The 27,948-nt window shown below is 45.4% G+C and overlaps 1 protein-coding gene across 1 annotated transcript; it reads left to right on the forward strand.

The window, feature by feature from the left end:
• On the forward strand, window positions 1-26,619 carry LOC149356130 (uncharacterized). The gene is made up of 8 exons (XM_089576261.1): window positions 1-304; window positions 663-788; window positions 4,077-4,171; window positions 10,778-11,906; window positions 14,277-14,465; window positions 15,975-16,124; window positions 17,656-17,739; window positions 26,498-26,619. The coding sequence occupies exons 1-8, from the start codon at window positions 1-3 to the stop codon at window positions 26,617-26,619; spliced, it is 2,199 nt and encodes a 732-aa protein (XP_089432387.1).
• Window positions 26,620-27,948: the final 1,329 nt, after the last annotated feature.

Consider the following 27,948-nt stretch of genomic DNA (forward strand, 5'->3'; position numbering starts at 1 on the left):
ATGCCCGCAAGCTCCACCGTGGTGGAGGAGCCCATAAAGGCGCTGTGTGTGCAGGTGCATGGCGGAGATGGTCGCCGCCGCTGCAAGCACGGAGCCTTCGATGTACACGAGGAGGTGGTCTCGAAGTTCCTCGCAGATGTCGCCAACTGCTGCACAGCACGGAGCGGGGTGCTCCGCTTCACCGCGATGCAGACGATGTCGCGCTGTACCTCCGAAGCAACAGGCCAGGGCGAACAGAGGCCGTATGGGGGCGTGGCGTTGGTTAGCTGCTGGTACTGGAGCAGCGCCGCTCCTATGCGCAAACGTGAGTAATTGCGCAAACGCTGAAGGAGCGGTCCGCCGTCAGGAGCGCGGTGTAATCTGTCGATGTGGTGCAATGCCCGCCGCATGGCCTGAAGTTTTAGTGGCCATGCGCCCGCCTCGGTTAGCGTCTCCGCGTACTGCGAGCTCGCGGGAAGGCTGAAGCCTACACGTAGGACTTTATGGTGTCTCACCTCGAGCTGTTTCCAGTTCGGTTTGCGCACCGTGACGAGCGGGGGCGAGTAAAGAGCGGCCCCCAGGGCTGCGGTATTGTAGAGCCGCAGCGCGGCTTCTTGTGAGATGCCCTCGCCTCGAGTTGTGAGCTTGTGTACGGCGGCGGTGGTCCTCTTCATCTCGTGCAGGCTTTGGTCGCCGCGGGGCGGATGAGGACGTGTTCCACCTTGACGGCGCGGTGAACAGGCAGAACAAACGCATGTGGTCGCGAGAGAACCCTGGATTCATCATGACACGCCCTGTGCAATCCCCAGGTTTGGCAGTGTGGCCCGGCATCTGGAGGGAAGGGGTCATTGGACAATTTTCCTTTGTGCGCTACACTCGCGGCAGACACTTACCTGCAGATGCTGGAAAGTGAATTCCTGCCGGAGCTCAAAGCGAACCATATGCAGAAAGAAATCTGCATTTTTCAACATGAGGCGCACCAGCGCATTATTTGGCGAAGGTTCGCGACAGGCTGGATCGAAATTTTCCGCAACGACAGATGGGTCGCGGATCCCCAAATATGCTCTGGCCTCCACACTCACCTTACCTGACACCCTTTGATTTCTTCGCGAGGGGTTTTGTGAAATCCATCGTGTACAGCTTTTCTTGAGTGGTGTAGCCAGCATTTTATTTTCTTTTCATTGGTTGTGGCGCAGGTAGCTAAACCTTTATTTTTATTTTCTGTCCCTGTCTCAGCATACCATTTGTCATTATTCACAACAGCGCACGAAACACGGACAAAAGGGGGAGAATTGACAACGGAAGCGCTGACTTCAACTGAAATTTATTACAGAAAGGGAAGAGTATATATACATCTTCGAAAAAACAAACAAACATTAAGCACGTGTTGAACAACAAAAACAAAAACGCACTCTGGCCAGAGGAAGATAACACTGGACGCGTCCTTAATCACCTATCAATGAAGATGGGCGCCCTTCAGGAAATTAAGGTCAATGTTAATTCTGTGACACCACTACAGATGGCCGACGGATGCAGGTGTTTACAGAATGATCCATGTGATAGGCTTCCATCATTTCTCCAGCTAATTGGTCTTTTTGTCTAAAAAGAATGGTTGTGGCAGAAAATGCCGAGGTGCAACCGCAAGAACGACGGTGCAGTGCGAGGTCAATAGATGACTTTTTGGAGTTGTTATCGGAGGAATTGGAGTCTTCCTCCTGAAGCCGTTTATTAACGCATCGTCCGGTCTGGCCAATATACTCGGCACCGCAAGAAAGCGGAAACTCATAAACAACTCCAACACTGCATGAAGTGAACTTCGGTCGATGCTTGACCAGACAAGCACCCGTTTTACCTCATGTCAGATCTCCTTTTTTGTTGTGCACAGATGCCACTCATCTTATTTGGTGTGGAAAAAACAACCCTTACGACGTATTTCTTCCCTTACCATTTGTCACTCTCAACAGCACAGCTGACTTCTTCTACTGGGGAAAATGACTGGCATGTCAACCACTCTGACTGCTTCGTCACGATAATGTTAGGGATGCAGTGAGTAGTGGGAAAAAAATTTGGTGGGCTTACCGACAGTGATAAACCTTCCCATGGTATGCTAAGATTAGACTTCAATTGTAGATATTAGAACAGGCATGCCATGCCTGTACTCCATCTCAGCATTCTTTGTAGCTCTGCCAAAACTGCGATGAGTTCACAGGCCATGTTCTGTTGCTGCTCACTGTAGTGCCAGTAAAAGTAGGCATATGGGATGGCATGCTCTAAGGCGTGCATGCGTCAAACGCTATTTCAAATCAAGCCATAATGCATGTTCGTTATACGTACATTATTTCCAGAGTGTAGCATGTCTATCTTTTGCGTACACTTAAATAGCATTCCAACATGGCAGCTCACTTTGGAGCAGACCCACTTGCTTCGGGGTGAATTCGTCTTTGCTACTGGTTCATCTTACCCACAGCAAAATCCATGATCGATGAATTTACTTTGCGGTGGCTCAGTGGTTACGGTGCTCGGCTGCTGATCCAAAAACCGCAAGTTTGATCCTACACGTGGCTGTCGCTTTTCGATGGAGCCAAAATGCTGGAGGTGTATGCATTGTGCGATGTGAGCGTACTTTAGAAGAACCCCCGTGTCGCGAATTGAGTGATGCGTCCCCGACTGCATGCCGAAGGGGAACGCTGTCGCGTGCTGGTTCGAGGATGAAAACAAACAGATCAAACAAAACAAAACGAAGCTGTGTTCATGCTCCAAAGGAAAATAGCCAATTAAAAACGAAAACACCAAGAAAAACACACACTCGACACGCGTACAACACTACAGATAAAAGGAAGGAGTTCAGATACAGAGCGTCCCAGGTGGAGCGGGAATGCCGTGCAGGCAGCGAGGACTCGAGTTGATGACTTGCGATGCGTCGCTGGCGTTGCGTCGAAAGAAGCGGTGGTAGAGAGCCAGGTGGTAAGGTGGCACACGGGAAGACGCTGATGAACTCCAGTCAGCCGCACCCAAGAATTTGGCCGCTGCAGCAGGAAAACCGTAGCCAAGTCCTGTCGTCGGCGTCCCGAAATGCCGTAGGCTTATTCAGGCTATTTAATGAAGCCTCGGCAGCGCAGACCCTCACCCCATCGGCTGCCACTTCAAGACATGAAAGGGACGCAGTATGCCTGCGTCGGTGATCGAAGGGAACTCTCCGGCAGCACGGACCTAACGTTCGACGGCTGCCACCACCACGCTTGTATGAGGCGACTTCCGCTGCGGTGTCTTCGTTCATTCCTCGGTTTACTGACACGTCAGCTCAGCTCCTCGTTCCCGCTTCGCACACACCATTCGCACGTGCACACGCGCAACGCGTGGCTGGTACGCGCGGCGCTCCGCTTTCCGACGCACTACTGTAGAAAAGCCGCGCTCCAAAAATCTCTCGACGGTTTGATGTGCACATCACACCCAGCGTCCCTCATAACCTCAGTCGCTTTGGGAGTTAAACCTCATAAGCCATAAACCAAACTAAAAGCTTATTTTTGCTGCCGCTCCAAGGCCTTTAGAATGTCGGTCTGTTGACAAATGTGGTTTTCATTTTTAAGATGAGGTATCGCCACAAGGCTTCAGTTGTCACTGCGTCTCTGTTTGCATACGTTGAAGGATGTGACAAACAGGGTAACATCCTGCAAAATGCTTGTGTTTAGCATACGTAAGTGTGCATACTCTGTCCTAAAACTGCCTATTGATCTTTCAGTGTTCGGTATTTAGGTAGTGAAGTGTCTATTTATACTCTTTTCCAGCCATATCTGCATACACCATGGGCAGCCAACAAGGCATGAAGGAACACATTTAGTGCACTGTTCTTATTAGTTGAGGAGGTCTCTAGCATCCACATTGCTGCAAGCAACTAGGAGATGGAGTATAAGTAGGCACCTTAGCAGCAGTAACCGCTGTTTTTTTGCAGTTCGGGTGAAAAAAAAAATTGGTGAGAAGCATTTCAAATGATCGCTTTATCGTGAATTTATTTCCTGCGCTCTTTGCTGTGAGTTAACACTGGTGATGATTCTGATTGCAGGCTACATAAAGAAATGAGATTTTTTTGAACATTTCAGCATGTCAAGGTCGACAGAGCGCCATGGAACAAGATCCCTCAACGCCGGAATTGCCACGGCCAAGGAAGAGGCGGTTGGCTCACAGTCGTGCACAGGTGAATGCATTGAAGCCACTTGCGACCCCTGTTTGTTCAATTGAAGCATGCTAGTTGTTTAATATGGCAGAGCACACTTACAGTCACCACTACCGTCATCCATTTTAAGTCGATCGCAGGACATAAGCCTCACTCTGCAGTCATCAGTCAGCCTTTTTCCCTTGTGAACAGTGTCTGTCGCAGAAGTTCTGTGGAACCTCGTTAAGTCGACCGTGGTTATTTTAGAAATGCAGAAAATTTGGACTTCTGGAGAGGGGGTGCTGGCCATTGACCATTTAAGTGTATGGTGTTGGATGTTATCTCGCCGGTTGTTATTAATCCTGCTATTTGTCATGGGAATGATGAATACCATGGATGCTGTGCTGTGTCAACAATGGGCTCCCCTGGCAGAGGCCGTCTGGTGCACTTACTAAGGCACCTTGAAGTCTCGTTAGCCTGAGTAGTTGCGTAGATCAATATTGCTAAGCCGGGAGGCTCAAGAATTTGGTAGCACCATTTTTGCATTGCGCATGTGGAACGCTGTAAGCTGACTTGTGTACTGGCCCTATATGCAACTTGCTTGACTATCACTTTTCCCAGTGGTAGTCTGCCAGCATCTGCACTCCTGTAGAAAAATACTGCGATGTATAAGAATGAGCTTGAGCATGTACAGTCGAGTCCATTTATAATGAACCTGACGGTCACGTGGACTGTGTTTGTTGTATCTGATGTTCACAGTAAGTGTACTCTCCATTTTATGGCCAAAAATACTCACTCTGCTGATAGCGGCATTTATTCCTTAAAAACTGTGTCATACGCTACTTCTTTAAAGCAGACCTTACCGCTGCGCTTTTCAGGCTCTCGAGGGTGGTGATGTTCTTCTCACCAAGATCCTAGTCTTTTCAGCATCCGCCTCGCATGCGAGAGGGGCGGGGTTCGATCCTTAGTGCCACTGGGTACCCACCGGTGATACAATAGGTACAAAAAAATGGGTGAGACAGAAAAAAGTTTTTATTTACTTTTGTTGTATTTCAGAAAGTCGATTCTTTTGTGCAATTTTTTTACTAGCACACTTCTTCCTGCGCATTATATTTCCTTTAAAGAATGTTTTTTTTTTTAAAGAGGGAGCGAGCGGCTAGGTCCCTTTTTATGGAGGCGATGTTTTGCATACCTCTTGAAACCGAATTCCATGACTGAAAATGAAAGTTTCATTCTTGGTTCATTTAGAGTAAAAACATATCTTGGAACAATCTTGGAGCTCTCAGCCTCCAGTTTAGCCTCTTATTCCTCTAGTTGCCTTATCTTAGAGCAAGCCGCCAGAAATGCCTCTCCTGTGCTGGAGGCACGAAGGGTGTCAACATTAGATGCTCTCATAACATTGAGCAACTGTAACCTAGAAAGAGCCAAGGCTGTTGTGGCCTTCTGGCTCACCTGAGGCTGTAACGCTTTCCGCCGACTGGGAGAAGTTGGCCAGCATCGCGCTTACTTTGCTGACCGAGCAACACACCAACTCACAAAACAAGCCTTGGAAGATAAACGACTGATAAAGAGACACAGATATGAGTTGAATGATAACTGTCAAGGTGGTGCGGGCGGTATAAATGGGTCAGCACATGCTAGCACAGAGGAAAACTTTTCAGTGAAATTACTTTTTCCTTTAAAATCAAAACAAGATTTTTGTTACAGTGGTGCCCTTATTTTCAATATGAGACGCGGGATCTGTATATCACTAGACTAGGGATCTGTATATCAGAATAAAAGAGAAAAATCAAAAGTTTCAAGACTTTTCTACTGAGTGAATTTAAACAATTACGAAACAAATTCAACTATGATCTCAAGAATGCAAAATCGAATTATTTCCGAAATAAATTCTAAGATGTTCAAAATGACAGCAAAAGACATGGGACATGTTGAATACCATATGAACAACCAACCAAGCTGGCTGGAGTGTGAAGAAAATCCGTATTGACAATGAGCTTCTAACCGGGAACGATCTAGTAAATGCAATGAATAGGCACTTTGTTAAGGTGAGTGCTCGCTCAAGAGGATACGGCAGTGCAGATGACAGCATGAATATAACCAGCTTGCTAGAGTCCATTATGCTTGCTCCGACCACACCTTGTGAAATTGGAAAGATAATCAGAAAAATAAAAACCATGTCGCCTGCGGTGATGACGGACGGGTTAAAGGTCTTGCCTACTGAACACATGTTTTGCTTCATAAGTCCTATACTATCGCACAGCACATAATAAATCAAATGTTTCTGAGCGGAGATTTCCCGCACGAATTAAAGATCGCAAAAGTCACACCTTTTTCTAAAGGCGGTGATGAATGTAGCATTAGTAATTAAAAGCCAATTTCAGTTCTGACAGTGTTTTCGAAGGTATTTGAACATGTCATCAATAGCAGGTTAACTGCATTTTTTTTAAGAAGCACCGAGTGATAACACAAGCTCAATACGGTTTCCAAGCTGATAAATCAGCAGAGCTTGCACTCATTAACATTAAGGATGAGATAATTGAAAACACTGAAAGAAAACTGCTTACTCTTGGCTTATTTCTAGATTTAAGCAAAGCCTTTGATACTGTTCAACATGATATTCTCTTTAAAAAACTGGAAATATATGGCATAAGAGGAGTGGCACTAAAACTGATTTGAAGTTCGTTATCAGTATGTATGTGTTAACAACTGGTGCTCCATCAAGCTTGGAATCCAACACGATGTTCCCCAGGGCTCTATTTTGGGACTCCTCCTTTTTCTGATTTACGTAAATGACATTACAACAATCCCTGAATCGCCGCAAATTATAATGTATGCAAATGATACCAATGCATTTTTTACTAGAAAAACTGCGCACTGTCTGGAGCACTCTGTTAACGATTATCTAATGCAGTTATCTAAATTGCTTCACAAGAACTGCTTGGGTCTAAATATAAATAAAACAAAGTACTTATTTTTCAAGCCAATAAATAAACATGACTGCAGCTCGCTTAGTATTACATTTGAAGGACACTCACTGCAACAGGTTACCGAACAAAAATTTTTAGGTGTTTGGTTCTGCCCCGACCTCTCATGGAACACTCATGTTAATCAACTTAAATCAAGTCTGTCTCGTACAATAGGCTGCATTTATAAAGTACAACATCTAATACCCAAACGCTTGAAACAGGCGCTGTACTATTCTCTAGTTTACTCCAGAATAAGCTATGGTATCCTTACTTGGGGAACGACAACAAACTCTTATTACTAAAGGCTTAATGTATTACAAAAGAAAGTATTACGTATACTAGAAGACTACAAAGGAAATAAGCAGCCTTTGAGAACACAACCATTATTTGTCAAATATAATATGTTGAAGTCTGACCAGGTATACTACTTTAAATTACTGCAGTGGATCCATGGATACAGGCTACATATTCCCAGAGTACATAGTTCAAGTTCATACAGCATTCGAAATCCAAAACGAAGAATGCCGCCGGTTAGAACTAACTACGGAAGGCAAGCATTATCTTTTCAAATAACGAATGCTTTGAACAGAAAAGATGTGATGCAGATCGACTTTTATATTGGTGTACAATGTTTTAAGAAACACTGTAAGAAGTTTCTTGTGAACAGCGGTATTAAATTTTCATTACTGTAACTATTCCGAAAAGAGTAACCTTTGTTCTATCTCACATTCCTCTTGTCATATCTTACAAATTGTGATATGATCTACTCTCTTCGCTTAGAGAAGAATGTCAGGGTGGGGTAGAAAGTGCTGAACCAAATCTAATGTGTAAAGAATGCATTGGTTCAATGCTGTATTCACTATGCTCTGGATGTACCACTCAATTACTGTTTTATTTTGTATCGTCACTCTGTTGTATAGAAAATAAATTTGTTTCTAATGCCGTGTGATTCTGACAGGAAATAGCCACATTTTGTTTTCCCATTTACTGATCCTAGGACGACTGCTTGACCGAAATTTGTTCGGCTAGTTTTGTTTTATGTATATTGTGCAAGGGGGCCGGGGCCCTCGTCAGGCGCTCCGTCGCCTTTAGCCTCCGCCCCCTCTTGGGCTGTGTCTGAGGAAACAATAAAGAAAGCAACAATACAGAAAGAAAGAAACATAGTGATGTTCTGTGCTGTAGCTGAAATTCCCTCCATTAGGCCCAGTAATTCCTATTTGAAGCATTTTTTCTTTGCAGCAGATTGAAAATTCCGCCAATTTGGAAAAAGTGAGACAATTTTGGTTGTTAAAATTTTTTTTCTGCCAAATTTTGGTACTGAATTTTTTGAAAAATGGAAATTTTCTAATGGAACACCATAGATCAGACAGAAGGTCCATTCTTTGCTCGTACTTTGTAGGGTCATGGGTCAGTATATAACGCATGAAAAGTGAGTGATAAGTGATGTTAACCCTTTCAGGGTCGAATTTTTAAAAACAAAACTTTGACCAAATGGTCAATTTACTTTACTTTAGATTTTGAATGTACCAAATGTGCAAAGTCGGGGAGAAATTGTAAAAAAAGATCACGAATAGTAGGTATTTTGGTGTCAGCCTCAATCGGAACTGCAAAATGTTCAATAGTATTTTAGAGTGCTGTCTTCTCCTGAAGGAAAGCTTTCTTCAGATTCAGACTCGATGACTGGAGTAAAACCAGAGTCAGAGAATGAGGCTGTCAGTGTCAAGAGAACGGGGTCAGTGCGTTCGGCCGTATCGTCGCTTTGCCGTGCATCTCAAGAAATCGAAGGAAACACAGTAAACAAGGCGAGCGAGAATACTCTTGAGCGTCAGTGATAAACACGCTAAGCACACCCCCAACAAAGATGGAAATCGACTTCCGCAGCCCTTGCAAGAGAGTGCCGATAGAGATGAAAATCAAGTTTCGCCCGCCTCCATTTCGACATGGTGGAAAAAACTTCTTTTCTCCCATCGTTGCCGCAGACTGAAGCTTGAAATCAGTTCCGTTTATCTCCGCAAGAAGGTAGCACAATCAAATTTCAAAGGCTTCTTATGACTCCTAGGCGGTGGCAGCACCTCTCAGTGAGCCTGCATCGTCATTTTGGCGCGAAATTTTAAATGGACAGTTGAAACTGTTCCCACACGCAAAGACCTTGCGGGACGAAAAACCGCCACCGTATACACACCGTGTGTGTGTGTGTGTGTGTGTGTGTGTGTGTGTGTGTGTGTGTGTGTGTGTGTGTGTGTGTGCGTGTGCGTGTGCGTGTGCGTGTGTGTGTGCGTGTGTGTGTGTGCGCGTGTGTGCGTGTGTGCGTGCGTGCGTGCGTGCGTGTACACCCGTGAAAGTGATACACACAGGTAGCTGCTACCTCTGCTGGTTGCTGAGAAAAATGCACCAGAAAATGCATGGGTAGGTAGGGCCAGGTGTGTCCCCTTAAAACATAGATCTCAGTGTTCAAGGGCATCAGTGGAGAGAGTCACTACAGAATAGCAGGTAGTTTGTGAACTCGTTCGGTGCTATTATTACTCCCTGGGCCCGTGTACATGGTCATGGAATTACAGTTACAGCTTGTTATTTCAAACCCTGCTAGTTTGGAAGTCCAGTTGATATGGGCTGCTAATCTGGTCTGGCTAACGCCCATGGATTCGGTCTGGTGGGCTGACATCTATGGACGGGCTTCCGATGGGGAGCCACGTCAGGGTACAGCTGGCACAGTCGCCTGTGAGCCCCCCTCAATCCAGAATGGCATGATGCAGTGTTTTCTGTGCACCTCTGGCATGTGCGCAACGGCAGGCGTGATAGAAATCACGAGGGCCCCATCGCTGAAAAGTAGGCCAGCCGCGTAATTTTGATTTTTCTTCTCTGAGCTTCGCACATCCATCCACGAGCGAGCCAGCTAGGAGCAGTTGTGTACTGCTTCGGACGATTAGTATGCCGCTGATATTTTCTTTTTCTTTTCTTTTGGTGTCCTGATGCCAATGTGTGTTTCTCTTGTTTCTGTCTACATGGTTATTCTTTTGTTCTTCCACCGAAACTGCACGCTCATCATGTGCTGTTTTGCAGATGTAATGCATGTAATGCTTGCTCCTCGCATGTAATGCTTGTGAGGCTGCTCCTGTGTCACAGCGTGAAGGAGGCCGCAGAGGTCTTTACAGTTTTGAGAGGATCTGCTTTGGCATTCCCAACACTGTGGGCACAGTAAAGCATTTCACAGAAGCGCGAAAAGTTGCTGTTGTCGCTCAGTTTTCCTCTTAAAAGCAGCCCACCATCACCCAGATTTTCACCAAGGAAAATTGCTCTAACGCGAACGGTTTCTGGAAGTTTTTTCGGGGCATTGGATCACTCAGACTTCTGGGTAATTTGATGGTGGTTCCTGGTTCCTTGCAGGTCAGGATTAAAAGGCTTTTACTGTGACAGTAAACAGCCTCAGTCGGTAAAAATATTCGGGCCTGCTACAACAACCTTTCGCCTTTGGAGTAAGGTGGAAAGCTGGACTAGCTGGATGGGATTGATTATGGAATTAGCGCTAGGACGACGACACAAGAAGGACGATGTGACACGAGCACTTTCCCCAGTGTTTTATCTGCCCGCAGAAGCATGTGCCATAGCTTCTGTAGTCGCAGGGTATTGTTTGTTCAGCTCGAGATTAGGAATCTTAATGTTTTGCCTGCTGTGTGCGCAGGATGAGCAGCTGTCTGACAAGACGCTGAAAATGCCGACCAAGAAGCCTCTGCTGCGCAAGCATCCACTGCACCGGCTGTTGCAAGCATCCACGGCACCGGAGGAGGCCAGAGAAAAAAAGATTACCAAACAAAGCCCACTCTGGGCATTTTCACCCTCTTTCGCTGAGCGTGCTGCAGCCATGGACAGGGCAGTGTCTGCCAAGGAAGCCATACATGGTGCACTGGGATGTGGCTCTGCGCAAGCAGGCACGACTGGCTCACCGTCTGAGAACCTGTCGAGTAAGACGGTGTTAGGTACACATGGAGGAGTTGTGCGCAGTCCTATGGAATGTAATCGTGCACCTGAAACAGCGAGCAAGGCAGCGCCTGTGAACCTGCCATGTCAGGGAACAATAGGAATGCGTGGGGGAGTCGCATGCAGTCCTGCGCATGCACCTTTGAGGAGAGCACAGTCTGGCGATGCCACTCAAGCAAGGGAAGGCCAGGGCGTGGGAACTGCATGCAGCCCTGCAACTGCAACAGAGAGCAACGAAACATCTGGAAACCCGAGTGGAGGAGGCCAGAGCCTCGGCTTGTATAGAGTGCTCCTGAGCATCCAAGAGCCTGTGACTATGAGCCGACAAGCGGTCTGCAAAGAGGACACCCCCAAGGAAGTTCAGGCAGTGCTGAAAAAACTGGAATTTTTTGCCAAGCAGAGCGCGGTCAATCCGGAGGTGCTGGAGCTGTCCTTCCGCGAAGTTGAAAGTGATGCACTAGTGCCGGGCGCTCTCAACTACCTGTACGAGTGCAAGGCGAATCCTGTGTTGGCGTATTGCCGCGGTGAGCAGACACCCCCCCTCATCACCAAGTTTGAAACCCTGTTGCTGGAAGCGCTGGCACACAAGCGGGACGGGTGGGTCATGTTATTGTCTGCACTACGTGCACGTTACTGGAGTCGCTCGCAGCCCAAGATGCTGATGGGGCGGGCATCGTACGTACGGCTCATTGGTGTACTGTGCTGCAAGCTGGATAAGCCCACAGTGGCCCATGCACTGATCTGGGACTTGCTGGGAACAAACCAGGCGCCTTTCCTGATAGCTTCAGTGGTAGGAGCTTGGCCTGATCTGCTCAAGAAGGCATTGCCACGAGGTGAGCTGCGTTTTTTTTTTTGGTTCATGCCACGCTGGCTTTTTCTCTCTCCTCCCTTGAATAAGCTTATGCTTTCAGGGCTCAAGAGCTGGTTCGGGCAGCACTTGTAAAATGTTGGTTGCTGTGTGATGCCTGTGTCATGCAGGCAGCAGCTGACATGTCAAGTTGAGGGCCTTCAGAATTCCCGTTTGGAATCGAACGTGAAGGAGATGAGCCGCTGCTTGACTACAATAATATGTAGTACAACAGAGTAGATCCCTGTCAACTGACTTTATAACCATGCACCATGCTCTTGTGGGGCTAATGAAGTCACAGTTGCGAAATCATCAGGAAAGGTGTTGTTTTATGTGCTTATTCCAAATATGCCTCTACAGCCGCATGCACACTTATGAAATACGTTATGTAATGTTTTTGTCGTGAGCTTTTAAGAAATTTTGCTGCAGGGGACTTTCTAAATTGTGCATGCCACTGGTTTTTCTTGACGTCATGGAGTCACACTGTAGGAATGTAAGTGTTGACATTCTGCCCGACGGCGGGACCAGATCTTGTTCGCCTCTGCTTTTGCCTCTCTTAAACACGGACAGATGGCGCCGCACGGTGTAGGCTTGTCAAATCTCCGAGCTGCGACAGCCGCACTGCAGTTGTTTTGGGATCGTTCATTGCCACGGCATGTACGTGAGCTTTTCTAAGTGCGGCAATGCAAAGAAGAATTAAAATTAACGTCGACACCGACCCATTTTACACTTCGTGCTCTATTTGCTGGCACTAAGTGAATGGGCAGAACAGCAGCGAGGACGCGGCCCCTTGGTCTGGAGCTCGTTATCAAAATACATTCATTGCAAGTTTTTTTTTTTCCGCGCGACTGCCGAGCATGGGTAAATTACCTCCACCTAAAGATAAACAATTACCAAACCGCAACACAAAAAACCTGGTCGCTGCAGAATTTGCTCGCGTACGGTTCCCACCTCAATGCAGAAGCACAGAACCTAACCTTCACACATTGAGATGCACTCTGGCCGAACAAAACTTAGACAACCACAGCTTAAAATGGCACCGAAAGCCGAGCGCGCCACTCAGTGGCATCTGTTCCGCACAAAGTTCGGCCACACCCCTCAGTCCCTCCGCGCTCTGCGGCCAGCGCATACGCTGGACCACAAACATTCTCTGTGTGCACTCTTTGCCGTGCCAGGCGTTCAGTGTTAACACCTAAATATATTCCTACATTGGGCAAGAAATGCAGTAAGGGTAATATTAACCTGCCTATAATAGAACTTCAGTTGTAAGGTTTTGAAGTTGCCGGTTTAGAAACGGCGAAAACAAATTTTATTTCTCGTTTCTAAAGTGGCAACTTCAGAATCCTTACACTGCTGGTTCTATGAAAGGCATAGTGATAATTTTACCCTATTGCATTCCTTGATGTCAAGAAAACTCAGTACCATGTACATTTTGCAAGACCACTGCAGCAAAACGTTTCAAAAGCTCACTACAAAAAGTGTTACATAACATAGCCCATAAGTGTGGGAGGGCTTGTTTCATAATTAAATGGCATAATTTGAATGAAATCTTCATATGACTCCCTGCTCTCTGTGGACAACAAAGTATGATATCACAATGCACGCATGCTACAATAGGACCTGCTATTATAGAAACAGTCATACGCAAAACTTTGCTTGCTTGAGTTGTGCCTGTTAGTCGTCTATCCAGCGATGTTCGTTAACAGGTAGCGTCTTGTATTTACAGAAGCTATTCTAGATTAGGCAACTAAACGCTTTAGAAATATAGGATCGGTGCTTGGTAATAGCTATGCCGTCATGGTCCTGCAACCATTCTAGTACAGCATGAAACCCACCTGTTTCCATGTTCTTAGTGTAGTGCTGGTATCAGAAAACTCGTGCAGTGGTATTTAGTGGCTCTTCTATCTGGTTACCTTGGCAACGTCTAAGTAGCAGCACTTCTAAGATATATTCTTCAGCAAAACTACGACTGAAACATCTGACCATTCTGTCAAAATTTGCTGGTGAACCACTTGCACAACAGAGAGAATGGTGTGGTTCTGCTTACACTGATCTTTTGTAGACTACTTCGTGGCACCAGCCCAAAGTGGTGTCGATTTGGCGAAAATTACCAATGCAGAAATTCCTTCTTTCTTTTGTTGCTATCCAGGGCCCTATTAAAAAGGATAAAGTTGCATTTTGCCACCTTGCCCTGCTCATGAACCGTATATTGGGCACGAGCATAGATAGTACGAATAGGCTAAGTCGCAGTAGCAAAGCACTCTTTTATGCTTGATGCATTTCAATCGTGATTGTTGCGATTGCCACTCGGCCTCCAGTTTGCTGGCTTGTCATGCCTCGTGCGCGGTGAGTGCAGGGATTGTGCAGAAGACGGTGGCCTACCTCCTGCTCGATAGCCCAGCGCACACCCTCAACAGCGCCCTGGAATTCCTAGCGCGCCAGGTGCTCCGCAAGCTTGGTCCGCTGCGTGGATTCTTCAGATACATCCCCAAAGAGCTGGCAAAAGAACTGCTCGCTCCTCTGCTGTCTCCTCACCGGTGTGACGGTAAGGGCCAGTACTCCGTTCCTGGAACAGGTCTGTCTTAGCCGCCAAGGCAGACCATGTGTGCTAATGCGTGCGATTTAACCAAACTTTGAACTAGTGACAGCGGGCAGAAACAGCAGCACGCAGCGCTCTGGGAGTAGTCAGGTTGGGAGATTACTGTGTGTTTAGAGCCATAACGTTACAGCAAACGTTCAGCAGCAACCACCACGGGTGTGAGAACGAAATTCCCTTTGGTCGGTGACGATGTGACGTCACACAGAATTGAACTTGATTAAGACAATTGAAAAATAGGGATTATAAAGTCCTAAGATGACTGAAATGTCATTATGACGTAAGAAATTGAAGTTAATAAGAAAATTGGGGTGAGATGGGAATCGAACCTGAGACCCTTGTGTCGTGATTCAGACACGCTACTCCGAGGCCATCGACGTATGTTTATCAGACTTGGTTAAAGGAAGACCTTGTCTGTGTCGCGTTGAATCGAAAAGTTACTTAAACAATGAAATAAAGATCAGTGTCCGTGTCTGCGGAGTGATATGCAAAGAGGGCCTCAGGCCGCTGGGAGGACCCATCAACGTTATTCCATCATACTATTGAGGCGATGCTTAAGTGTCCTCCAAATTTATTGTTGAAAAAAAAAAACTCTGATCACGTTCTGCATTTCTTTTTATGCTGAAGGCAGTGGTCAACATCCTTTGCGAATATGGCGGAAAGTTTCATAACTGTCTACTTCAAAACTGTAGAGTCGAGCAATTCAGTGTATACTTGTGAAATAGAGGACTGCATCGGAGTCACGAATGGCTTGCAGTTTGTTGTGATTTTCTACCAAAGACCGGATCGACAGTGCCGGTGTTCACATTAGCAAACGTGAGCTGCGGGTTGCTTTCCTGCTTCCGTATCACTTACAAGGCGCCGATGATTGGTTTAGCACTGACTGACACTGACGACTCTAAATCGCAACGCAGTGGTACACCACGCAGGCTTAATTTGGTGCAGCCTCTGCAACCAACTGCATGGAACAGTGGCACAGAAAGCACACTGTAATCGAAAAGCATGTGCCAGGAAGGCTGCGACACACCTGATTTGCTGTGCCTCAAAGCTGGCTGTGCCATCCATCACCATGTGACATTCATCACCATTGGTGCCTGGTTAGGGTACGGGGCCAAGGTGGTGTAAGGCATATGCTTGATTTGTGGAACATTCTGCAACATAGCGAGTCGCTTCGCAGGTGCATTGCCATGACGGCCGTGTTGTCTGTGTGTCCAGGCACAGCAGCTTGTAGTCTCCGCATTCAAATTAACGGCTGCTTTACGCATAGGCTTCAGTCGAGCATCAACCATCAAGTCGTACAGTACGAATTATGTGCAAATTCGAATTGATCAAGTTCTAATTAACAAACTTTCACTAATATGCAAATTTATTAGCTACAGCGTACTGCTCTGCTTAGCTCTGGAATGCGTGGCTTTGCGCAATGGCTTTGATAGTCTGACCTCAAAGGACCCCTTACAGATACTTGTGTGATGCATCACCGGTTACTCCAAGAGCTGTGCCAGCGATCGCCTGAAAGCCTGCTGCCATGGCTGCTGGAAGAGCGGTTGGCACCTCAGGCGCAGTCATTGCTTAGGGATCCGGGCTGCGGTTGCCTCATCTTGCTGCTGGGTACGTGCTTATTCTGTTCTCTGATGGGACCTAAGTGGTGCCCGTGGTCATTATCACTTAGCTCCACAGGACACGGAGATCTCTCGTTCATGCTTGCTGGCTGTCGAGCCTAGCAGAGTGGGCTGGCTGAGCAGGGAGCTCCAGTATAAAAGGGAACACGTCATCCACATTTAACTTAAGTTTACTTCTCTATGTATGAGTGAAATGCATACTTGTTTGTTTGTTCTAAATAGTTTGCCTCCCGGGAAATAATTTCCATGAGAAATTGCTAGCTCCCGCGTAGAAGTTGCGACAGATTTTGTTCTTGGATGCAAACTGACTGGTCCCTTCTTTTCTTTTCATGGTTGCTGTGCAGTTGACATTTTTTGGAGCGAAACTCTACTCCTCTCGTGCAAAGCTGAAGGTCATGTGGCTATGAAATTTGACCTTAAAATAAGGAGGAATAACACCATCTGCCGGGCTAGTTGGTTGCGATCCATATGTTGCGATTTACATTCTCTTGTTTTCCGCATGTCATTCGTGCTTCATTTCATTGAACTCATTGTATGCGCGATTCTAGTTATCTTTTTGATGCCCTGGACATCGTGTGGGTCCTAGTTCGATCGGGCGCCTTGATTACCCCCCCCCTGGTGGTATTTTGCCTGGCATGTGTATAAAAGTGCGGGTTCAGTTTTTGCTCAAATAAAAGTTGGAATTTCAGCGCTCTGTACTATCTTCTCCTTCTTCCTGTGTTGTGTTCGCGCTGCTGATACATATAAATAAGGAGGAGTGGAGGCTTTGTTCTGTCATCATGCCACGTGACTCGCTCCGCGTCTCCACAGCTGCGTGCATTGAGCCCATGACACTCGCTCACCTCGCAACTATCGAATCATGTGACTCGACGCGCCTCGCCACAGGTTCGTATGCGGAGCCGACGGGACTCTCGCAACTGCCGTAAATCGCGAGACGCGCTGTTCGCTATATAAAAGCGTGCGGCGTGCGCTTACCTTCGCGCAAAGCCATAGATGAAAAACATGCCAGAACTAGTGCTGCGACGATCTGTTGTCGCTGTCCGAGCCAAACCATTGATGTGCAATAATGTTTAATGAAAGCTAAACCATGTCTAACCATACTTAGAGGTTTCGCTCGTCCTACTAGCTTCAGCCGGATTGAACCGCAGCTTTTTTGTTGCTGCTCTGATAGCTTCCCAGCTTCAGTGGAGCACATACGTAATGCTGGTTTATGCATCTGTGTGATAGAAGTGGCTAAGGCAAAGCTTATTGCTTCATCCGAGTGGTTCATGGTTCCCGTGAAAATGCAGTCAAGTCTCTGGTCAGGCGTTGCATGACCAGGCTGTGCCAGACTGTGCCCAGTGCATGACGTATGTTGGAAAGCAGCGAGTACTCGCAAGAGCGCGATGCTCTACGGCACTGAGACAGCCATTGGTGTGTGGATCTATTGGCTGTGAAGCGACGATGGCAGGGAACTAAAATGCACTTGGTAAAAGGAGGAGGTTTCAATGTGCATGCAACCTGTTGTTGATGCTTCGCAGTGTCCCTGTGGAAGATGTACTCGGAGCCACCAGAAGCACTTGAACCCCTGTTCACAGAGCTGATGCAGCGGGTCAAAAGCAGTGGTGAGTTGGGCATGTTTGTCGCTGCACTTACTTGCGGGGTCACGGATCGAGTATACGTGCCTCGTATCGGGAGCTAGCGGCTGGTGCTTACCCTTGGTGCGTATCTAGTAAGAGACACTGGGGACAAATTTCAGCTGTCCTAGATTGATGGGTTCGCCCTTCCGAAGGACTAGAATGCTGTTTTCATCGGGAACGGAACTCTTGGAAGCGTGGGAACCACGAAAAATGGAAGTTTTGTACCGCCACCATTCATCGTCTCTACGAGCACACTATGGCTCTGTCACGTTGTGAGATTTTTGTGCTGTGCAGAGCAAAAAAAAGGACCATGGGCCTGCTTATTATGGTAACTTCTGCATCGCTACCTACACATTTCCTGCGCGACGAAGGAGAAAAAGCACAACTAAATGTGGAAATGCAGCAAATCTATGGCATGTGCTGTCACCATCAGTGTCACGAGTTTGAATCGAAGACGCCGGAAGGAAATATTTCAGTTATTAACACCGCGACTTGGAATTGCACCAACCTCCTCTTGTTGTGAAAGCTGTACCTATCACCACTGGAGGTAACTTTTGTTCCCAACATTGGCACATCCTCTTCTGTTGGCAAGCTTTGTGCCAACACTAGAGAGTTTTAGTATAGCGGGCTTTGCGTAATTGCGTGCATAGCGGAATAGCGGGTCCAGAGTGCGCATGCGCAGAACGCTAACGGGGAAATAGCGTTAGCGTACGCACGCAATTTTCAGAATTTAGCGTTGCGGCATTTGCGCCCTTAGCGTGGAAACATGGCGGCGTCCTTTCAAGCGACAGCCGCCCGCTTCAGCCCATTCAGCAGCTCTTGCGATTCCGGTCGGCATGTTTACCGGCAACTACTGGTGTTGTTGCTTTTCGCTATGACTTACCTTGCTTCGACGATAAAGTTTAAACTGCAATTCAGCCCTGTTTTTAAGATACGCTCTCGATTCTGGAGCGCGCAAGCCTAATAGCACCTCCAGCTGCACTGCTACCGTCTGCAACGGCCCGAAACACAGCAGAAACCAGCAAAAACGTCTGGAACGAGACAAAAATAGATTTGGAGGCTTTTCGCGGTGTTTTATGGACTTAAATTATGTAAAGAGAGTTTATATTAAATTTACAAAAGTTTTTTAAACATTAGACGTCATGTGATAACAAATATTCTTGCTCCAACGGCTTGTAGTTAACTTTGCCTTTACTAGATGGCGCCACTATTTTACATTTCTATTTTATTTTTTTTCAATTTCGGGGTAATTTTGCAGACTAAAATGAACGCTGCACTAATAATTCGTTTAACAAACTCGGAAATATTACACTTTGGCAATGTCAACCATTTTAGAAGGAGCGTTGGCATCCATGTCAAGCAGACGGCGTTTAGCGTTTTCAAAACGCTACACTAAAACTGTCTGTGGGGATAAGTTGCTTGCGGCACGATAACGTAATTGCCCTTAGGTCCGCTATCACGCTAACGCTATACTAAAACTCTCTACTGTTTCTTAAACACTTCAGAAAATGCTAAGGACCGTGCTTCCAACCAATTTGCCATTACAGTCTCGACACCAGTGACTTTGATGATGGTGATTAAGCCATATCAACAATCGCCAGGAACAGATGTATATGCATTGCTTGTTCGTTTTGTCTCCCAGTTTTGTGCCTCATCTTTGTTGTATATGTAGTGTGATCGCTTGATGCTTCACCAGCTTGCTCCCTTATCAGGGAGGTGTCGTTCTCATACACCACAGAAACTGAGATTGTACATGAAATGAGGAAATCCAGGTTAGAAAAGATTACAGCTGATTTAGCATACCGTAATTACATGAGCGCAAGTCGACCATTATTTTAATTTGAAAATTCGAAGATGGGGCTCGGCTTACTATCGAAACCAAAGCATGTCACTATATATAAAGGCGAGTCAATCAAAGTATCGGGGATGCTACAGTGCGATTGCAATTTTGTTTGGTATACGGCTCTACCCAGTAGCATTCGGCTATTTTGTGTGCTTTTTCGGAAGTATTTTTCTTTTTGACTCTCAGCTATAGACTCGGTGCTCAAGGAAATATCCAACTAGCTTTTTTTAACCTTGTACGGGCAGCACTTAGCGTGCTCCATGTATGCTTTAGAGACTGTTCCTACTGGTGCCCCTGAAAATCGCAGGAAAAATGGGGGGGGGGGGGGGGGGGGCTGTCTCTTGTCTCTCCAATTAATCCTGTCCTGTGCCAGCTGCGGCCACACTAACCGCGCATACATCCACCCACCTAACTTTCTGCTGCCCCCTGCTACACTTCTCTTCTCTGATAATCCAGTCCGTTACACTTAAGGACCATCGGTTATCTTGCTTTTGCATTGCATGTTCCTATTGATTTCGACTAGGATGTCATTAACCCGCATTTGTTCCGTCACCCACTTGCTCTCTTCCGGTCTCTTAATGTTACCCACAACAAGGTGCTTCCTAGTTTTGACTTTTTCATCACGGTGCCTAAACTGGTGCAGTAATGCCTCACCTCTAATTTGGCTTGCTGAACAGTGCACAATCAGGCAGCGCTGGCTTCAAGGTTGGTGTCCAGTAATACCGAAATTACCAAAGCCAGCGCCGACGAAGCGCCTGCCCCCGGCATGTTGGGAGTTCTGAATTTTGATCTCTTTCCTCCAAGTTTACGTTTCCATTTTGAGCCGTTCAAGTAGAGGGGGCAGTTTAGTTGGGCTCGAATTTGCTTCTGAGCTTTGTCCCACCGCGTTAATTTGTCAACAACGTGCTGAAAAATGCAGCACTCAAAAGCCGAGTTTGTGGAAGAGGCCATGTTGTCTGTGTGCAGGTGGAGTATGGGTGATTGTGTTTATAGCGATGTACAGTCAGGACTCAGGTTTGGGCCTAACTTGTGGCCTCATTTAACAAACATTTAAGTATCGCTATGGTGCAGCAATTGCCAGCAGAATCAGCAAGGCTAATCCCACCTATAGCTTGCAACAACCTCAACCTCATGTGCATAATTGTCACAGTGTGGATAAAACGTTAACTATTTCCTCTACTAGCAGCTTGTAATTTTTTATTTGAAATGAGTTTTCCGACTGATGTTAATTTTTTGGATGCTGGAGTGATCCCTGTTGCGTCTAAAGAGTTAGTCGCCAATAGTATTTCATAGGTTATTTCTTTTGCTGTCATAATTAAGGGCTTATTTTCCTGCAATCACAAGCTTTGAACTGCATAAATTTTTGTCTTGGAAACAAAATTAAGATACCGTATTAATGGCTCTGAAAACGTTAAAATATTCACACAGCTCCAGTAGGCGTCTATTAATACTTGCGCTCTCTGGTGGCAAACTTTAGTGGCAAAAGATGCTCGTTGACCTGCTCAGCTGCTACCTGAGGGAGAGGGAAATAGATCACCACTTCTACCAGGTTCTTTTCGTTGGCATGAGATAGAAAAGTTAAACTCCTCGTCACATGGCCATTTTGAATTCTCTGAAGTCAACTAAAGCTGATACACTTGATGTCACATGGCAGTTCTTGAACAAAAATCGAGTGCTCTCATTCACATAGAGCAAGGTCAGTAATAATTAGAAATCTTAGTTTAGCAACAATAACGTAGGTTTCTTTTTAAATTAAGCAACATTTGCAGCAAGCTTTCCAAGAAGTTTTGTGCGCGCCATACTATTATAACAGTTTGCAGCTGCTGTTTTCATTGTTGCGTGTTATGTTATGGTGCTAAGCATTAAGGGTGTGCACAAAGTACCTTTTCGAAACCTATTCGAGTACTAATAGCCCTGCTAGAAATTTAATAAAAATCGGAATATTTTTTACGGTTATTTGGTCAAATGGAGAATATTCGCACTGAATGATTAATCGCTCAGAGCAGTGAAGTGCACACGGGGGTGCTCCTGCGTAGTACCAACTTATGGAATTATAGCTATAGCTGTGAAAAGATGCAACAACACTGATCTCCACAAGGAAGTACGTAGCGCAGAGTCTAACTCTATGACCATCTTATTATAGGCAGAGGAAAATTGCTACACTGATAACGGTTTTTGCTAAACTGTATGGCGGCAGCGCTGGCATGGTGACAAGTATGGCGGGGTCAGCGTGTCGTGGCGCTGATCCCACCATAGCTTGCAAGCCAGTCATGGCAGCTTGCTCTTCGTCACCTGTGTAGATCCTCTTTCTCATGTAGTCGTCAAATAAAACTGCAGTGCGTTTTATTTGAACTTCGTGTAAAATATTTAAAAATATATTTGAAAACATACTCGACTCATTTTGAATAATTTCGAACCTGCGCTATTTGATTCGGTCACTGAATCGAACAGCATGTTATTTAATTCGCTATTTGAAAATGACGGATATTCGCACATTCCTACTGAGCATTCTTACTCACCAACTGTTTTCTTTTTTGCTCCTTTTATATGTTGTGGGATGATAGGACTTGTTGTGGTGTCCGGCTAGACTATGGGAGTGTGTGAATAGTCAATACTCCAAATAGCTTGCAAATAGTATTTGCTTTTCGATTTGTGTCACACTTTTTCTGTTCGTCGTATTAAGACCTCCGAAACATTATTACCAAATCTCTGGCGAGATGTACTCATGGCCAAACATTGTGGCTTTTCAAGGCAGTGCTCACTAACAGCATCTCGCACTTGTCACATCAATTAGCTGGTTCCTCTGTCGCTCTTAAAATAGACTGCCAGCCTGCAGCAGGAGCGCATGCACTTTAGAATGCTTCATGATAACATTCAGAAAGCTCCTTTCTTTGTGTCAGCATTAAATCGTACTGTCATATCAAGCTTTTTTCTCTTGACACAGTTATGCTCCTCAATTATTTCTATCGAAGTTATGACTTGTAAATATAGAATTTATTACTATTACTGCTGCATAGTTTCTCCTGTATCTAGAATAGGCTTTAGGGTGCGATAAATGGTGCTTATGAGTAAAATAAAATTTGTGCAATGGATCTGTTTGTTTCCTAAGCTGCGTTTTGTTTAAAGGGTACTTGTTTTCAGTGTAATGTAGGGGCATGTGTATTCAAAGCTATTTGAAATTTATCATTTTGAACCACAATGAAATTTTTGTTATTCTTAGTCACAGCCAAAAATTTGATGTTCACACACCCATACTCACCAGTCCTTACCTGGCCACATGTGGTGCTTGGGTTGGCAAGCAGAGACCATGAAAGTATGTAGTTCACGCCCACTTGTTTGTGGTCTTATCCATTTTGTCCTTGTTCTCGGTGCTGTATTGCCACCATGGAGCGCCAACTACTAGCCCATCAGCTCACTCTTGTAGTTCACATGTCTGGCCCAGACTACCAAGCATATACTAGAACAGCCAGCCACCTGTGTTTAGTGAACAGGTTTTCAATAGTGCACTTCGTCACAACGCTTGGCATCTGTTTCACTGTGTGAAGAGGGAAACTGCAAAAAACAAAACAAAAAACACAGGCGGTTTAGCTTGGGGCTAATCACAAATTATTGTGCGCTATCACGGTTAGCCCTGGTTTTGCATGGTTTGTCTTGACTTTCTATGAATCTGCATGATTTGAACTCATAAGTCACCTTGGGACACCAAACCAATTATAGCATGAGTTGCGTTGAGACGTTAAAATCTTTTTGAGCTTCAAATTTTTTTATGGTACTGCATGAAAACAGGCCATTTTTCGGACTGTCCTTTATATCAGTTTTTCTCTCCGAAAAAAAAAATTTTCAAAGTGAAATGTAATGTATGAGATTACAGTTTCATAAATGTATTTTTCGACATTGTCAGTTTTGGCTAAGAGCGGTTGTGAAGAAGCTGAAATAATAATTTTAGAAACACAGAAAGTGTATCCACCGTACCATTTGTGATGATGTACTGACATGAAAATAAAAAAGGTAATAGAGTGAAACCTCATTATAGCGAATAGGTAAAAAAATCGTAAAATGGTTCAGTATCGCCGAAATTCATAACATAAAATTTTGCCAAAAACTCATGCTGGAGAAGTAAAATTTAATCAGCAAAAAACAGCAACTGGGAGCAACATTTTCTGTATCTTTAGGACCATTTCGAAGCCACTCGAGGTGACTGTTGAGGCCGCAGAAAAAAAAACTAAGCGGCAAACATTGGATAGGTTGGTTTTTGCACAAAGCACCTAAGCACGCAGCGACAGGAGGCCAAATGTCAGCTAGGGCTGCTATCGAGGACGCCAGAGGCACAGACGAGTGTCGAACACCCGGCTACCTGCTGGTCTTGCCGCTCTATCTCCTGTGGCGCTGTTGGCAAATGTGAGATAAAACATTGACCGTGATGTGTACGCTTGCCTCACCACCAGTTGTCACCAGTGCAGTAAGACACAGCGTGCCTCCTGCCATCTGAGCAGGCACAGCTTGGCGCTCGGTCGTTGGATATATCCATTTTCTGGCAAACTGGGTTCTATATATGAAGAAATGAATAAGCTTGTTGAAAATATCCAGGAACAGTTCGATATTGCCAATAACTCGTAATATCCATGTTCGTTGTTGCGAGGTTTGCAGATAAATTGCTTGGAAATGCTCTGCAATGCTTTAGTTGTATAAAAAACTATTTCGGAAGACGTTTTGGGTGATATGGGGCCAGTCGGAACACATCCACAGCTTTCGCGAAGAGCTTTGTGCTTTTACGGAGCGTCAATCCGAGGTCGATGCTCTGATTTCTACTGGGCCGGAAGTCAATTCTTTTTTTTGGGGGGGGGGGGGAAGGGGGGGGGGCAGGTGGAAGTAAATCTTGCCCATATGATGACGAGACACCACGGATACCAGAAATATCATTCATGACATCAGTGCGATGCGTAAACCGGCTTCAGGAATGAACTAAACAGTCGAACGGAAAAATAAACCTTGCAGGTGGACAGGTGCCCACGTTTCGTGCTGAGGTTTCGCAGTTTCTTCGCGGGAATCAAAATTCAACTATGCAGTATCATCGTCAGTGTTACTGCTGCTTGATGCAGTGAAAAAAATCTGGCATAGGTGTAGCATAATCACGTGAAGCCAGAAATTTTAATGCGCACGTTATTCCTACAGTTGCCGTTGTCCTGCAAGCGCACTACGCCAGAATCTCAAGGGCGTGACAGAAACTACAGACTTGCGGCATATACGCACAGTATGCAAGAAAGTAAAGTAGAGTGTCTAAACAACCCACCGGATGGCGCAACCGCTCCTCGGCAGCCGCAGTAACACTGAAGTTGCGCTTTGAATCCGTCAATCACCATGCATACTGGTGTCGTATCTAAGATCTAATGTTGCCATTAATAAGAGAATGCAGCCGCGTCTTCAGGGCGATCGAGTCACAGGAAACTGCTGTGTATATCCAATATGCCCACAACGACACATTATGTGTATCCATCCTGATTTTGAAAACTGGGCAGGCGCTTGTGTGTAAACTTATGTCATGGAACTCGGATGAACATTGACATTCCCTGGGCCCTGAGCTGCTACTCCCATCTTCTGCATGGGAAGCATGAAGCTGTGTTGTCTGTGGCTGCATGTGCTCATCACTGCCTGTGACGGACTGCGCCAAATGAAATGTAAACAAGCGAGCTACTGGAGCGGTTGATCTTCGCATTGAAGGTATAGAGTGTTGGAAGTGTTAGTAATTAAGGTCACTCTTGTATTTCCTCTCCTGACGCTAATATTTTTTCTTGTTTGTGCTCGCATTTCACTTGTTTTTTTCGTGTTTTATTTGACACTGTTGCTACATTGTGCGTTCCTCATATTAAATGCACGGAAGGAGAATTCCTGTGCTGTGCACCAAATGTCCTTGATGCTTGCCTCGAATTTGTGCCTTGAAGATAGCCCGCTCTGGCTTTCTTTGCACTGCTCTATGTCTTTTCAGGATGTACCCCTCCTCCAATAGGTTGTGAGAGAACTGTGATGTGCGTCATTGACTTGCTTCAACTGTCTCTCTAATCTTCCCTTTTGACCGCTATCATTCCCTCCCCCGACTACTCGGGGCTGGAGTCTCAAAGGGCTCTAGTCCAACGGGCGCGAGTAGCGGCCTCGTCCAGCGGGGTCCCGGGCTAAGGACTCCACCTATGTAAAGCGCCATTTTTGGCCTGCAAACTCTCCTTTAGTTCATTAAAAAGTTGTCACCACCACCACCTACTAGAGCGTAGCCAGTGGGTATCCTCCATTCAATAACCTCTCCATATATTTTCTCCTCACTTACTTTGTGGCTCATATAATTGAGAGACGCAGTACCAGCTATATTGCTGGCATCACCAGAACAATGTCGCAACTATGAAACAATTTGTCCCCTGTGTTCAGTCCTTGCTTCTAAGAACGCCACTGCTTTTCTTCAGCCTTTGCCTTGCCACAACTGTGCGGTGCAGAATGTGTGGCAGTGATGCTAGCATTCACGAGCATTGCGGTCACTCCGTGTAAACCAGATGTGATATGTCAGCATTGCCATTTTTATAAATGCTTCCCTTTGATCAATTTTTTCTTTTATTTCGACATTTTTCTGATTCTCTTGGAGCTCAAGTTAATGAGGCTGCATTGCTTGACAAAAAAGTTAACTTTCTGTTGGTAATCGGTGTGCTTTTGTGAGTGTGAGTAATGTAAAAAAATTGATAAATGAGTTGTGTGTGTGTCTAAAATCTCAGTCACGGCTGTACAGTGACTCTGAAGGATGTGTGACAGTGCCAGAAAAATGCGTACAGGTTCCCCCCCAAATATGGTCAGTGTTTACATACACAGTTGCGTTTAAAGGCTCGTTTTGTGAAACTTATGGAAGGCTCTTTTCATTTTCAGGTTTACTGTCAAAGGAAAAGTTTTTTATCGAGTGGGAAGGAACCAGAGAAGTCCTGACGACGAACACCAAAGACAAACAAGGAGCTTCTACGGCAGAACCGAACCAACAGGAAAATGTGTGAAAAAAAAATGGGACGAGAGTGGGATTATTTTATCTGTAACATTGAGTTATAAGGTGGTTTTATTCGTCTGTAGGCCCAGTTTTTTCTTTCTTCTAAAGGTTGCAGTTCAAAACCTTTTTTTTTTTGTTATTGCCATAGTAGGGATCCTCAGGAGTACATAAGACGCTTCAAAGGCAGGACTAAATTCCCAAGATGATGATTACTTCGTTTTCTGTTTCAGAATGTTTGTTTTATTGCTTTGGCAGGGATGTCAAATAGTATATAAGGTACTTCAAAGGCAGGACTGTGCTCATGGACTTTTTTTTGTTTACTTTCAGGATGTTTTTTTTTGTGTCGAACATAAGACGCTTCAAAGATACTAGATAAAAAAAACTTATTATATCTGTTATATATCATTTCAAAGTCCGATTTATCTTTTGCTGAGTGGTCTTTTCTTCTGGTTTAAATTAAATAATCTTTCTTGAAATAGGGGGATGTTTAATAGTACACAAGGGAAGCTGAAAGCCCAAGCCCGCATAAAGAAGTAGGTACTTGTAAGAAGCAGGACTGGGCACTTCTTTTTCTTTGTGATATAGTATTGTTACATTTAATGTGTGTGCTCTGCCAAAGTCGGCAGCATATTGTTGCATTAAATTTGTTACTTGTTTATTGTGTTCACTTCTATTCTTCCAAATACTCATTTTATGGCACTAATACACAACATTCGATACGTCTAGTCCCCTCAGTGATGATATGGAACCTTATGTCTCTCGTTTAATAATTGTGGGTCACACACTGCTTCCACAGTGAACATGAGAGCAGGCAGTAATAAACGGATTAGTTCCGCGCCCGCCCCTAAAACAAAACCGCTTTACCCACATCACCCTTTGTTGCAATATTTATGCCTTTGGGAATAGAGTGAATGAACACCAAAAGCTTGTACCTGGTGTTTGTGAACTTGCTGTGCAGGACAGCTACATGCAGGCTGACGGGGGGGGGGGAGGGGGGGGGCGTTCGAAGTGCTTTATGCTTCGCATTCTGGTATGGTATTTCGATGGTGCTTCCCGCCCCATCAAGAGAGGGTTGCACGTGAAAACGATGAACCTATTGCGGCTGGAAAAGAATCAACCTGACTAGGCTTGTTCAGTTTTTTAGCTTACCGAAGCCCTGTTCTCAGTAAAAATGACAGATTTGAAATGTTGCGAAACTAGCACCTCAGCAACACAGGACGTGGTAATCCCCTTCAATTTTGGTTTAAAGGGGTAGGTTGGTCTCTGAAAACTTATGAAGTCACAATGCTAAAATCCTCAGGGAACATGTATTTTTGCGTGTTAACCATAAATATATGAT

This window comes from Amblyomma mixtum, chromosome 3, assembly GCF_055824585.1.
Source record: "Amblyomma mixtum isolate Tamu chromosome 3, ASM5582458v1, whole genome shotgun sequence".
Lineage (NCBI taxonomy): Eukaryota > Metazoa > Arthropoda > Arachnida > Ixodida > Ixodidae > Amblyomma > Amblyomma mixtum.

Coding starts and splice junctions, on each gene's coding strand:
- LOC149356130 (XM_089576261.1), top strand. CDS start 1: ATGCCCGCAAGCTCCACCGTGGTGGAGGAGCCCATAAAGGCGCTGTGT. Junction 789..4,076: donor ACGCCCTGTGCAATCCCCAG/GTTTGGCAGTGT, acceptor TGAACATTTCAG/CATGTCAAGGTCGACAGAGC. Junction 16,125..17,655: donor TTGCCTCATCTTGCTGCTGG/GTACGTGCTTAT, acceptor GATGCTTCGCAG/TGTCCCTGTGGAAGATGTAC.